This window comes from Salvelinus namaycush, chromosome 28 (genome assembly GCF_016432855.1).
Source record: "Salvelinus namaycush isolate Seneca chromosome 28, SaNama_1.0, whole genome shotgun sequence".
In the NCBI taxonomy this organism is placed as follows: Eukaryota; Metazoa; Chordata; class Actinopteri; order Salmoniformes; family Salmonidae; genus Salvelinus; species Salvelinus namaycush.
The window spans coordinates 13,140,197-13,155,540 of NC_052334.1; the positions used below are offsets into that span (position 1 = coordinate 13,140,197).

The 15,344-nt window shown below is 42.5% G+C and overlaps 1 protein-coding gene across 1 annotated transcript in view; it reads left to right on the top strand.

Annotated features, from left to right (window-relative positions):
* Positions 1–15,344, top strand: part of LOC120023048 (actin-histidine N-methyltransferase-like) — a 35,673-nt gene that overhangs the window by 336 nt on the left and 19,993 nt on the right. Inside the window, exons 2-6 of the mRNA XM_038966994.1 lie at positions 9,409–9,539; positions 9,734–9,826; positions 11,433–11,581; positions 12,269–12,341; positions 12,583–12,839. Of these exons, the coding sequence (XP_038822922.1) occupies positions 9,437–9,539; positions 9,734–9,826; positions 11,433–11,581; positions 12,269–12,341; positions 12,583–12,839 (675 nt within the window). The 5' untranslated portion in view covers positions 9,409–9,436. The remainder of the gene's footprint in view (positions 1–9,408; positions 9,540–9,733; positions 9,827–11,432; positions 11,582–12,268; positions 12,342–12,582; positions 12,840–15,344) is intronic.

Consider the following 15,344-nt stretch of genomic DNA (forward strand, 5'->3'; position numbering starts at 1 on the left):
ACTAGCGAGAGACCTTAACGTACTAGTTTGATAATCACATTCTACGATATGTTTCTTGGACAAGGGAAATGAATGGGCTCGTCTGCTACAGTACACTGCAAAACCACGACTGTTAGCCAGTTTGATGGCGTAATTCAGTTGGCTCGCTAGATAGCTTGACAGACCTAGCTGAAAAGCTAGCTAGTTCAGTTGGACTGGGAAGCTATTTTAAAGTGATCTGTTGCCAGTGAGTGTCACCTGCTTTCTAGCTATCCTGCTAGCTAGCTAGTACAGTGGAATTGATTAGCTAGTTTTAAGCAACAAGCTTCCTTGAGGGAAGTCAGGATGAATAAAGCCCTTTTTTATAATGTTCAACAATCCTTCTATAGCAAGGTAACATCTTGGGGGGATAATTCGAACATGTTGGATTGGTGGACAGCTTGTTACCATGGTTACTCCATGGCTCTGTCTGAAAGAAGTTGCTGTAAAAAAAAATGCAAGTCTCTACAAGGCAGAATGTTGAATAGAGTGATATTTAAACCAGTGGAGGCTCATCAGAAGAGTTAGAACATTTAGAAAGTTATCCTTTTTTAGATACAGCTGTACTATACATTCACGTCACCAAATAACTGATTAAAACACTGTTTTGCAACGAGGACAACAATTTTACCCAGAGGACACTATTTTCTGTCCTACTCTGGGTACATTGACTTCAATACAAAACCTAGGAGGCTCATGATTCTCACACCCTTCCATAGACTTGCACAGTAATTATGACGACTTCCAAAGGACGTCCTCCAACCTATCAGAGCTCTTGCAGCATAAACTGACATGTTATCCATCCAATCAAAGGATCAGAGAGTACAGCTAGCACTGCAGTGCATAAAATGTGGTGAGTAGTTGACTCAAAGAGAGAAAGGCCAGTTTTGAACAAATTAATTTCTTCAAAAATTAAGTTGAAGCAGCAGAAAGAGAGCTCCATATTTCATTATTTTTTTTCACTTACTTAGCTAGCTAATTTAGCCTAATCAAACACCCGGCTCAAACAGAGAGGAATGATATTTATGTTAGCTAGCTGGCTAAGGCTAACCAACACACCTAGATAGCTAGCTGGCTAAGGCTAACCAACACACCATGATAGCTAGCTGGCTAAGGCTAACCAACACACCTTGATAGCTAGCTGGCTAAGGCTAACCAACACACCTTGATAGCTAGCTGGCTAAGGCTAACCAACACACCTTGATAGCTAGCTGGCTAAGGCTAACCAACACACCTTGATAGCTAGCTGGCTAAGGCTAACCAACACACCTTGATAGCTAGCTGGCTAAGGCTAACCAACACACCTTGATAGCTAGCTGGCTAAGGCTAACCAACACACCTTGATTACTCCAATTTGTCTCTTGACCTGTGCACCTCCGTTATAAACGTTAATTTGTAGGCTAGGTTGTAGCAACCCCACAGTACACCCGGAAAGCATTCAGACCCCTTCCCTTATTCCACAGTTTGTTACGTTACAGCCTTATTCTAAAATTGATTAATTTTACAAAATTCCTCATCAATCTACACACAATACCCCATAATGACAAAGCGAAAACAGGTTTTTAAAAATGTTTGCTAATTTATTAAACAAGAAATTGTAAATACCTTATTTACATAAGTATTCAGACCCTTTGCTACGAGACTCGAAATTGAGCTCAGGTGCATCATGTTTCCATTGATCATCCTTTCTACAACTTGATTGGAGTTCACCTGTGGTAAATTCAATTGATTGGACATGATTTGGGATGGCACACACCTGCCTATATAAGGTCCCACAGTTGACAGTGCATGTCAGAGCAAAAACGACCTCATGGCTTGGAAGGAATTGTCCGTCGGGCTGCGAGACAGGATTGTGTCGAGGCACACATCTGGGGAAGGGTACACAACAAATGTCTGCAGCATGGTCCCCAAGAACACAATGGCCTCCTTCATTCTTAAATGGAGAAGTGCCTTGGTCAGGGAGGTAACCAAGAACCCGATGGCCACTCTGACAGAGCTCCAGAGTTACTCTCTGGAGATGGGAGAACCTTCCAGAAGAACAACCATCTCTGCAGCACTCCACCAGTCAGGCCTTTATGGTAGGGTGGCCAGAGGGAAGCCACTCCTCAGTAAAAACTCCACTTGGAGTTTTCCAAAAGGCACCTAAAGGACTCTGACCATGAGAAACAAGATTCTTTACTAAGTACTTTGTCGAAGCACCTTTGGCAGCGATTACAGTCTCCAAAGGAGATATGCTAGATATGCTAATTTATTTACTTATTTTTAACTGTTAGTTTGTTTTGCCAAAATCTCATTTGTTGTGTCAGGTTAAGGTTTATTTTCAAATATCAGTTTTACCCATAAACAAAATAGAGCACAGGCAAAATCCTAGAGCAGAACTTGGTTGTCTGCTTTCTAACAGACACTGGGAGACATTCACCTTTCAACAGGACACTAACCAACTGTATGTTAGTTGTGTAGATCCAGCCAAATGGAGGGTCTGACAACAATCAATAAATGTTGATTTTTAGAGTGAACTATCACCCCTCCATTTTGTGACTTACAGTAGGGTAGTTTAGGGTTTGGAACTTTGATTCACTGATGCCTCATTTGGTCTGGTTGGTCCTAATGGATGCATACTTGATTGTGTTGGTGGAGGATTCTTGGCAGCCTTTCAAACAGTCTCAAGGGCCAGAGCTAGTGAACAATAACATGGCATGCTATTGGCCAAAACCACTGAAAGGGGGTCAAAGCCTTTGTCCATTTGAGTGGAAGAAGAGGGTTGGAGTTTAGCCTGCACACTGTTTAACTGGAATCTGAATGTCACATTTAGGCTGTCCCAAATCCCAGACACCAACACTGATGTTTCATATCACCCAAGTGATTCCTTTCTACAACACCTTTATAAACTCAGCAAAAAAAGAAATGTCCCTTTTTCAGGACCCTGTCTTTCAAAGATAATTCGTAAATATCCAAATAACTTCACAGATCTTCATTGTAAAGGGTTTAAACACGGTTTCCCATGCTTGTTCAATGAACCATAAACAATCAATCAACATGCACCTGTGGAATGGTCGTTAAGACACTAACAGCTTACAGACGGTGGGCAATTAAGGTCACAGTTATGAAAACTTAGGACACTAAAGAGGCCGTTATACTGACTCTGTAAAACACCAAAAGAAAGATGCCCAGGGTCCCTGCTCATCTGCACGAACGTGCCTTAGGCATGCTGCAAGGTGGCATGAGGACTGCAGATGTGGCCATGGCAATAAATTGCAATGTCCATACTGTGAGACGCCTAAGACAGCGCTACAGGGAGACAGGATGGGCAGCTGATCGTCCTCGCAGTGGCAGATCACGTGTAACAACACCTGCACAGGATCGGTACATCCGAACCTCACACCTGCAGGACAGGTACAGGATGGCAACAACAACTGCCCGAGTTACACCAGGAACGCACAATCCCTCCATCAGTGCTCAGACTGTCCGCAATAGGCTGAGAGAGGCTGGACTGAGGGCTTGTATGCCTGTTGTAAGGCAGGTCCTCACCAGACATCACCGGCAACAACGTCGCCTATGGGCACAAAGTGCTCTTTACTGACGAGTCGCGGTTTTGTCTCACCAGGGGTGATGGTCGGATTCGAGGAATGAGCGTGTCTGGGATCTGTTGGATGAGAGGGTGAGGGCCGTTCCCCCCAGAAATGTCCGGGAACTTGCAGGTGCCTTGGTGGAAGAGTGGGGTAACATCTCACAGCAAGAACTGGTAAATCTGGTGCAGTCCATGAGGAAGAGATGCACTGCAGTACTTAATGCAGCTGGTGGCCACACCAGATACTGTTACTTACTGTTATTTTCACCCCCCCTTTGTTCAGGGACACATGTGACTAACAGAAATGGAATGTCTGTGGAACTTGTTCAGTTTATGTCTGTTGTTGAATCTTGTTATGTTCGTACAAATATTTACACATGTTAAGTTTACTGAAAATAAACGCAGTTGACAATGAGAGGACGTTTCTTTTTTTGCTGAGTTTATATGTTTGTTGGTCAGTCCCTGAATGCTGTTGAATGATTAAAAGCCTCCCATTCCCTGTTGTCACCCCCCAGCCACTGTTGTCAGTCAGCATGACTGACTATGTCACTACTACATGTGTGTTGTTAAAAGGATTTAGGAGACTCCCATTCTCTATTCTCACTCCTCCAGCCACGGTTGTCAGCCTATAGCCTGAATGTTAAGAACAGGAAGACAGCATAACGGCAGGCCGTCACACGGTGCTGTGACACATCTGTCCTCCTTGGCCCTGCACCTAGCTCTTGGCGAGGCCATAGGGTCGATCTCAAATGGCACCCTGTTCTCTATATAGTGCACTACTTTTGACCAGGGCCCATAGGACCATTTGGAATACACCCATAAACATACAGGCAGCTGTCCCACTGTGTCTTATTTATCCCCCGTTTCCAATATTACCTGGAATAAGCCTAAATTGTGTGGCAGCATCAACTGTATTTCAACTGGCACATGTATACAGTGGTGCTGCTGTGTCTGTGAAAGGCAGGCACACTCGGTGCCCATTTATTTCCCTTCAGAGCAGATGTGCTGTTGGAAAGTAAAGTTTCTTGCTGCCAAAAATGACTTTGAACTGTTGTGATGGTGGTTGAGTCTCGGATTTCTTGGGCTTTTGCGAGGAGCTGCAAGAAGGGCAGTTGACAATGTGAGAGCGAGAGAGGGAGGATGAGGGGGGGGGGATATCAGAGGAGGCTGGTGGCATGCGCTATAGGAGGACGGGCTCATTGTAATTGCTGGAATAGATTCAATGGAATGGAGGCAAACGTGGTTTCCATATGTTGATGTTTGATACCGTTCCATTTATTCCATTCCAGTCTTTACAATGAGCCCGTCCTCCTATAGTTCCTCCCACCAGCCTCCTCTGAGAGGAATATGGTTTAAAAGGTGACAGAGAAAGTGAAGAGAGAGCGAGAGACGAAGTTAGGGTGAGTGAGTAGAGAAGGCTGGACTTGAGAGGGTGAGTAGAGAGACGGAGCGAGGCAGCTGCAGAGGGGAATGATGAATAAACATGACTCCTAAAATGTCCACATATGTAATGCTAGCTGAACTTTGACACTACTACCATGGCTATTTAAAGCAATCATTATGCCAATGTGAAGGACATAGCAGTCTAATACTGTAAAAAAAAATACTACCTTTTGATGTTTCATTTTACAAAATAATAAGTTTCATTCACCCGAGGGCAGTTCCATGGTAATGGATTTACGCTGAGAGTCAGATTTTTCACTTTAAAATGTATGCCAAAGAAAAACCATTTGATTTCAGTTTAACAAACCATACAACTCTATGCACAATGACTACTTTTAACAATTTGCTAATTTGCCAACAACACATTTACTGGAAGAACTGTACAGATACAAAGTTATTTTTAATTACTGTGTAAATTGTTTGTCGTTTGTGCATAGAGGTGTGTGGTTTGTTAAACTTTGAAATGAATGTTTTTTGCGTACATTTCAAAGTGAAAAATCTGAATCTCAGCGTAAATTGGAATCGGTGTCCTGCAATTCTACACATTTTGCCATGCTTATGTGTGTTTATGCTATCTGAGTGACTAAAACATTAGAACAAAATCAATAGGGGCACCATGCCATGATATTTGGGGAATTTTAGATTCACCCTGACCGTCTATTTTTTATTTTGGTGATTGTTAGTCCTCAAAAAGAATCTTATTTAAAAAATACATTGCCCCATTATCTTGTCTACATATTTTATATCTGGTTGTAGTTGTTTTAAGTTTACACTGAATTTTTTAATTTTGAATTGCAGTGTTGGTGCGCCACTGCTTAATGCATAAAAGGGAAACACTGATTGGGTTTATATCATTCATTGATAAATCCAAAAATGTATGTAGTTAGTACAGATTGGCCCTTTAGTGATAAATATTGACAGCGATTACAAAATACAGGTTTTAGGAGCACCAGAATTTTTTTTTTTAAGATTGAGATATAGTCTAAATTGGGCCTACATAGCTGTGTTTACACAGGCAGCCCAATTCTGATATTTTTTCCACTAATTGGTCTTTTGACCAATCAGACCAGCTCTGAAAAATATCTGATGTGAAAAGATCTGATGTGATTGGTAAAAAGACCAATTAGTGGGAAAAAATATCAGAATTGTCTGCGTGTGTAAATGCAGACTATGAATCCTAGCTACTTTTGATGCTCATCTCCTGAAGAAGCTCTCCCTTGTCTTTTCTTTCTGTGCCACCACGTTTGCATACTACTGAGGCTGCGGGAAAGTGAAGAAATCCTTACAAAAATCCTTAATCCCAAATTAAAAATTCCAGGTAGCACAGCAAAATATGTAGGCACATATGCCCTGAAAATGGTAGCATTGTAGAGCCCGGTACATTGTCAGTTTACTAGAGTAGGCCTGTCACATTGGACCACAGGCATTGTACTGTAGTTTCTCTCTCTGTGTGACACCATGTTTATTTCTACTGACTGCTTGAGGCTGTTTTAATCTGGCAAAGGCACAGGTTACCATGGCAAGACCTTTTACTGGTATTCTTTTACATGAGATGCTCATCTCGCTCACTACTAGACTGAAAACTAAGTAGAACATTCTAGAATGTTTACACTCTCAAATATTCACTGTAAAAAAATTAACACCCACAAATTATTATTTATTAACTGGTTCCACAGCTTTTTTGTTTACTCAACTTTTCAGTCCAAGTGTTACCTGAACAAAAAAATAAAATGTTGCCCCAAATTTATCTCCAATTTGAAAATTTTGGCCAAAATTCAGTCAATTTAAAATACTATGTTTGCTCAACTTGTCTCATTGTTGGTTCAGCTATAAATTATTATTTGGGCATCTTAACTAAAAATATCTGTGCAACTGTTTACATGCACATAAACTGTGCTTTTAACATAGTGTTTTCAACGTACATATTTGACACATGTTAACATACATGATTACATTGTGCATGTTCATTTATACAGTCATTATTCAACATGTCCACACCTGGGATTTGAACTCACAACCTCTTGGTTCATGGCATTCTGACCTTCCTGCTACGCCACCACGTCTGTGTCATTATCAATTAATCTGACTTTTCTCTCATCATTCATTTGATTTATTATTTAAGCATTTGAGGTTTCTGTATAATTGTCTACTGTTGGTGGAGCATATTATTATGTTTTAATATTACTCCTTAATCAGTTTTCTAAATATTTATTTTAGTGTATTTTTAACAGAGCTGATATTTACTTTGAAGTGCAAACTGAAGTCTTTGACACAGACTAGGTGGTGTCGCAGGAAGATTGGAATGTGGTGAACCAATAGGTTGGGAGTTAAAATCCCAGTTAAGAACATGTTGAATAATAATGACTGTATAAATGAACATAATCAAGTTTCAATCAATCAAGTCTATTTTATATAGCCCTTCGTACATCAGCTAATACGTACAATGTAATCATGTATGTTAACGTGTGTCAAATATGTACGCTGAAAACATGTTAAAGGTGTGTATGTTGTGGTGTAACTAGTTCCACTGCATTAAAAGTAAATAAAATATACATTTCTAATTGAATGAACATATGAGACAATTTGTGAAAAGAAATCATTTTAAGTGACTGAACTTTTGCCTACGTTTTCTCATGTTGGAGCTAAGTTTGGGACAACTAAAAATGTTAAGTTCAGGTAACACTTTGACTGATAAGTTGAGTGTAATTTTTTTGTTTTTTAAATAAAAGGCTGTGGAACCAGTTAGTTGAAACAACTTTATTTTATTTTTTACAGTGTTGGTTAAGCATCTAGAATTTAGATTCCCCAGTACAACAGGTGGGGACAGTAGTGCATAGCCTACTCCACACTTGCATAAGGACTAGGTTATCAGCCAAGAACTGCTGGTACACAATTTTAGCCCAATGCCCTTATCATCAATCAGCATATGAAAAATTGTTAATCAGAATGACATGGCAGAATAATATAATTATTCATTCAGTTTTCTCAGGAAAGGCTTGTTGACCTGCAGAAACACAAACAATGGGCATACAGGATACATACTGGATACTTGGCTAATATCATAGTAGTCTGTTATGATGTAATGCCCTCTCAGTTGAAGTATTAAAGCACAGTTAAATGTTTTCTCTTGAGAAATCTGTGTATGATTTCTATATGGGTACCTGTTCTTCCCCTTAACTATCAAGAGTAGATGTGGGATTGATATTGAGCCAATATGAACAAAAATATCCTCTTGTTTTACATGCCCAGCCAACCACTATGCTTTGAAGCTTCAACATTAAAGGGATGCTTTGGGATTTTGGCAATGAGGATACCATTTTTATGTCTCTGTTTCTAGTATGAAGGAAGTTAGAGGTAGTTTCGTGAGCCAATGCTAACTAGCGTTAGCACAATGTCTGGATGTACTAGTATACCAAAATCCCTAAGTATCCCTTTAACTCTGAAGGCATTGGCCCAGTTTAGATTTTGCAGTGTCTTGTGCCCTCTAGTGGCCATTGTATGTAGATACAACTTTTGTTTGTGCTCACGAGGGCTGGGAATGGAACGCTTACCCTATTTTGTTGCCTGGGTCTTTAATTAGGACACACCGGAGCATGTTTTTATTGGACAAGTTCATGTAGTTTGTCCCTCCCTGCTTCAGTTCTTTTTTTCGCCTGTGAATACGACCTGCACAAAAAACCTGTGGTTTGTTTTGATTAAGAAATGTGTGATTTTTGTCATGTTTCTTCTCTTCCTGTCTCTCTCAAGAATCCACTTTAGATGAGTGATTGACTTAGTGCTGTCTGTCTCTCCTCCTCCCCACCTCCTGCACCCTGACTTAGTGCTGTTTGTCTCTCCTCCCCACCTACTGCTCCCTGACTTAGTGCCTTCTGTCTCTCCTCCCCACCTCCTGCTCCCTGACTTAGTGCCTTCTGTCTCTCCTCCCCACCTACTGCTCCCTGACTTAGTGCTGTCTCTCTCTCCTCCCCACCTCCTGCTCCCTGACTTAGTGCCTTCTGTCTCTCCTCCCCACCTACTGCTCCCTGACTTAGTGTTGTCTGTCTCTCCTCCCCAGCCCTGCTCTGACCAGCTGACTTAGTGCTGTCTGTCTGTCCTCCTCAGCCCTGCTCTGACCAGCTGACTTAGTGTTGTCTGTCCTCCTCAGCCCTGCTCTGACCAGCTGACTTAGTGTTGTCTGTCTCTCCTCCTCAGCCCTGCTCTGACCAGCTGACTTAGTGTTGTCTGTCTCTCCTCCTCAGCCCTGCTCTGACCAGCTGACTTAGTGTTGTCTGTCTCTCCTCCCCAGCCCTGCTCTGACCAGCTGACTTAGTGTTGTCTGTCTCTCCTCCCCAGCCCTGCTCTGACCAGCTGACTTAGTGCTGTCTGTCTCTCCTCCTCAGCCCCTGCCCTCCTCTGACCAGCTGCACCATGGGAAGGAAGAGTAGAGTGAAGACTCAGAAGTCGGGGACAGGCGCCACGGCCGTGGTCTCTCCCAAAGAGATGATGAACCTAATCTCAGATCTCCTACAGAGTATGTTCCAACGCTGCGTCCCAAATGGCAACCCATTTCCGCTATACAGTGTACTACTTTTGACTAGGGCCCATAAGAATAAAAAGCATGTTCCATTGAGAGTTCTTAGGCTTGATCTGTGTCTGGGAAACAGGCTTTATGTGATTCTTGTAGCTATGTAACTTATCGTGTGATATGTATGTCTATCCCATTAGAATGCAGCAGTGCTGCCCCTTCTCCAGGGAAAGAGTGGGAGGAGTATATCCAGATACGAGGACTGGTGGAGAAGATCAGGAAGAAACAGAAAGGTAGGCTTGATCACACACAAACCCTAATTCTAACCCTAACCCCTAACCCCTAAAATAGCCTCTTTTTTTTTCTTCTAAGTGAGGTCCTCACTTCTCTGAATTTTAGTTGGTTTACAGTTCTTGTGAGGACTTCTGTTACTCACAAGCAATGTTCCCTCTAAGCTGGCGCGCACCTCCTCCGGGACTGCAGTGCAGAAGAATTATCAGCCCGCACAAAGAAGCACGAGATTGAACTTCACTCAACTTTCTAGAGTTTTCCCCATTAGTTAACACTATCAACATTTCCCTTTACTGTGGGAATTGTGATCGAATCAACACAATATTAGCCACTTTCAGTGCAATATACCGAAACAAAGCGAACTATGCAAGATATTTTGTTGTAGGCAGAACGGATCAGAGTAGGATTCTATTGCATTGACACACACGACTCGGCCTGTTCTCTACACAGACCGGTGCACCATAACCAATCAGAGCCTCAGTAGGCCTATATGCAAATAGACCATTGCCATATGTGGATCTGTGCCATTTACTTTGAACTGGACTGTGTTTACAGCATGAGCGGTCGTCAGTAGATGTGCTTGTTTTGAGATCAAAGCGGAGGCTGCATGTAGCCATGTGTGCACATTCGTACATTTGTTCATATCCTTTGCTAGTTAGTGAGTTATTAGCTCAGTTATAGATAATTTGTAGTCAGCAATGGGGGAGTGATTGCTTCCTTCAAGTGCATAAAATGTGTGCATTTCTAGCCATCTTTGAAAAGAGAGTCATGTAAATAGCTTTGTTTGTCTTGAAGGGACAGTGTTGTATTTTGGGACAGGCTTGAATAAGCTATGTAGCCAATAGGCAGAGGGTAGCATAATTTGTCTGATTCTCTGTAATAATGTTTCATTTTATTTTGTAAAGTGGTTTCTTGCGTTAAACAACACAACATTTTCAGTCACATCCTCGTCTGAAGGACAAGTGAATAAATAGGTTAATGTCAAGCCCTGTACGTTTCTTCCAAAAGTCTTATGGAATGTAGACCTACGTTGAACACGTAGAAGGATAGAACAGCTATTTCCAATGTAGGCTGAATGAAAGAACAGCTATTTTCCATGCTATGGGATGCATTTTCTCCATTGTTTTTGACGGTAGTCCACTCTGATAGGCCCTCATTATTATCAAATACCCACAGTAGCCTACTTGACTACTGCTAAACTGTAACTTAAAGCGGGTACAGCCTGTGTTCACAGTAAACGCATGCCGGAAGTTGCACGTAATTTTCACAACATTAAAGTTTTTGGCTCGGCACACCTGAAATGTGCTCAGTGCCGAAAAATGTTTTGAGGGAACATTGCTCACAAGTATAGTAAAACACACACACACACACACACACACACACACACACACACACACACACACACACACACACACACACACACACACACACACACACACACACACACACACACACACACACACACACACACACACACACACACACACACACACACACACACACACACACACACACACAGAGAGAGAGAGAGACACATACAGCTTGATTTGAGCCATGGTCTATATAGTTTAAATATGAATAGTTGAATCATAAGTGTGTCTCTCTCAGGTATCTCTGTGATATTTGAGGGCAGCAGAGAGGAGTTCTTCCCGGAGCTGATGGCGTGGGCTCAGGAGAGTGGAGCTTCCTGCGAGGGGGTTGAGATCGCTAACTTCGCTGGCGAGGGCTTCGGCCTTAGGGCCACCAAGGACATCAAGGTGGGTTCATACAACTGGACGGACTCTGTTCCTGGCAGTAGTTGTCATGATGACACATCACCTGGGTCGTTTTCATTAAAGGGACATTTCACCCTGGATCTGCCACTGGCATATAGTCATTACTGTATTAACAACTTTAGGTTTTTGTCATAAACATCAGAATTTTCCACATCATAAGCTAGAACAAGCTTATTTTCATTTCACTGGTAGAATCAGGAAGTTGAGACTTTCTGTGTATTTGTCTGCTCATAGTAAACCCTGAGGTGAAATTTCCCTTTTAAACCACACCGTTACGAAACGTTTTAGCATCCGAAATGAGAGTTTCTCATTGGACAAGTTCAGGTAGTGCCTCCCTGTTTCGATTAGTTTTCTTCCCTATGGTGTTTAGTAAGTACGACACTGGGAAACAGAAAGAGAATGACAGTTCCAGTTGGTGTTCTTGTTATTAGTAACATTTGAAAATGGCTCCCACTTACAGCTGATTGAACAAGCAGAGCTGTTCTAATGATGCCCAGGTGCTCTGTGTCTTGGTGTAAGTTTAATCAGTGATGTAACACTGTCGGAAGAGTTTAAAAGCACAATGAACACTTACATTCCATTAAGCCTGTGGTAGACTAAAATCACCGGGCCAAACTTTTCTCCCATATGATGTCAGTGTCCATTTTGACGTAACATTTGTGTTCTCAGGCAGAGGAGCTGTTTTTGTGGATCCCCAGGACGATGCTGATGACTGTGGAATCAGCCAAGAACTCTGTCCTGGGTAAGTGGAAATGTTAGGCCAATGTCCTGTGATGCCATCCTACCCTTCATTGACTATAAGGCTTTTGTCCTCTGACATTTGAACCCCTCATCCTGCTGTGTCCTCCCCTAGGGCCCCTACACACACACACACACACACACACACACACACACACACACACACACACACACACACACACACACACACACACACACACACACACACTCTCTATTCTTTATTTAACCGTCCCTCTCCCCCCCAGGTCCCCTGTACAGCCAGGACCGTATTCTCCAAGCCATGGGTAACGTGACCCTGGCCCTCCACCTGCTGTGTGAGCGGGCTGACCCCTCCTCCCCCTGGCTGCCCTACATCAAGACCCTCCCTGGGGACTACGACACCCCTCTCTATTACGAGGAAGAAGAGGTACACCACCTGCTGTCCACTCAGGCCATCCAGGACGTCCTCAGCCAGTACAAGAACACTGCACGGCAGTACGCATACTTCTACAAGGTCATCCAGGTGAGTGGCAGAGAGGTACTCAGTCACATACTGGATTTCTGAAGAAACAGTCATGTTCTATCTGTTTCTGCTATTCACTACTTCTACAAAGTCATCCAGGTGAGTGGGAGTGCTCTGTCCCTACAAAGTCATCCAGGTGAGTGGGAGTGCTCTGTCCCTACAAAGTCATCCAGGTGAGTGGGACTGCTCTGTCCCTACAAAGTCATCCAGGTGAGTGGGACTGCTCTGTCCCTACAAAGTCATCCAGGTGAGTGGGACTGCTCTGTCCCTACAAAGTCATCCAGGTGAGTGAGAGTGCTCTGTCTCTACAAAGTCATCCAGGTGAGTGGGAGTGCTCTGTCTCTACAAAGTCATCCAGGTGAGTGGGACTGCTCTGTCCCTACAAAGTCTTCCAGGTGAGTGGGAGTGCTCTGACCCTACAAAATCATTTGGTATTTTATAGTAATAGCTGCGTTTCATTGCATCTACAACCAAATGTTCATTCAACACTACCCTGAACAGATTGCGAAACCTTTTGAGCAGGAAGGACGCGATACTGTCTGTCTGCACAGGTTTTGCACAATATGAGGTGCTGCAGACTTTGCAAAAATTCTGAAACATGTTTGTCACGTGTATGTGAAACAGACAATCCTCTGTGTGCGTGTGTGTGTTTTCCATAGATAGACAGGAGTATAGATGTGTGTGTGTGTGTGTGTGTGTGTGTTTTCCATAGATAGACAGGAGCATAGATGTGTGTGTGTGTTTTCCATAGATAGACAGGAGTATAAATGTGTCTGTGTGTGTGTGTGTTTTCCATAGATAGACAGGAGTATAGATGTGTGTGTGTGTGTGTGTGTTTTCCATAGATAGACAGGAGTATAAATGTGTCTGTGTGTGTGTGTGTGTTTTCCATAGATAGACAGGAGTATAGATGTGTGTGTGTGTGTTTTTTCCATAGATAGACAGGAGTATAGATGTGTGTGTTTTCCATAGATAGACAGGAGTATAGATGTGTGTGTTTTCCATAGATAGACAGGAGTATAGATGTGTGTGTTTTCCATAGATAGACAGGAGTATAGATGTGTGTGTTTTCCATAGATAGACAGGAGTATAGATGTGTGTGTGTTTTCCATGGATAGACAGGAGCATAGATGTGTGTGTGTTTTCCATGGATAGACAGGAGCATAGATGTGTGTGTGTGTGTGTGTGTGTGTGTTTTTCATGGATAGACAGGAGCATAGATGTGTGTGTGTTTTCCATGGATAGACAGGAGCATAGATGTGTTTTTTTTTTTCTTAAGTAGTCCGAGGTGGGGTTTTTCCATGGGCAGACTGAGGAGTAGAGGTGAATTCATTATTTCTGTGATGTGTTTTTGTGCCAGACAGTATTCATTGTCCCCCCCGACGATGAAACTGGGAAGGGGAATGTGGATCTGTCTCGGTCCGTCCGTTCGTATGTTAGTCACACTAGATATCTGACAGCACTGGCCCCATTTTGACGACACTTGGGTCAATGATGTGTCTTGTCATAGAGATCCGGTATTTACAAAATTACACTGATTGGCCCGTTTCAGAGCCTAGTTCTTAGGGACGGTATGGTCAAACCCTCAGTTCTAAAGCCTGGTATGGTAAGTTGATTTATCTCCTTAAAGACTCAGCTGTAGAACATTCACCTTGAAGCCAGGTACAGAGTAAATCTCTGGGCTGGGTTCATTTGGCTCGTGTTAAAAGTCAGTCAGGAAGGACTCTTTCTCTCTCTCTCGCTTTCTTTCTCTCTCTGTTCTCTGTCTTTCTCTGGCCCTTCTTCCTCGTCCTTCTATCACTCCGTCTCTGCCAGTCCACCTATCTGTCAGTGTGTGGCGTGCTCCGAGGCATGCTTAGCGAGAGGGATCAGGTTTTAAGAGGTTTCCAGCTGTAGGGAGATGAGGAGAGCAGCTGCAGAATGGCCTCTTGCACCCAATTTCAGAGGGCCCGATAAGCTGCCAGTAGCATAGAAAGTGGCAGGGAACTTGTCCTTAAATACCACAGTAACCAACAGGGGGAGCTTTTTACCTCTTACAGTCTGAACCAGTGGTATTCAAACTCAGCGGGGACCAAATGTTTTTCTGTCAGAATTTCTGGGGATCCCATTTTTTTTCTCACAACAATTTCTCGCGACCCGACCCTAAATCTAATGACACAACCTTAAAATTGGTAAATTTGGATTTTTATTACATTTTCATCTCTTATCAGAATGAAAATTAACCAATAAATACATTTACTAAAAGTAATGTTTTCTTCAAATGATCTTTCTGAAAAACGTTTATATATTGTTCCATACAATAATATGTACTCTTAATTTGTTGTTCCTAAAAAAATCATACAAATATTTTTGCCTATCCCACTGCTGTTCCCCTACAACTTTGAATATCATTGGTCTGAACTGAAGACCACTCCTGTGTGATCGGTGGATACATCCTATATAGTGCACTACTTTTGCTATTCTTTATATACTGTCGTGCACTAATTTTGACAATGGTCCATGGGG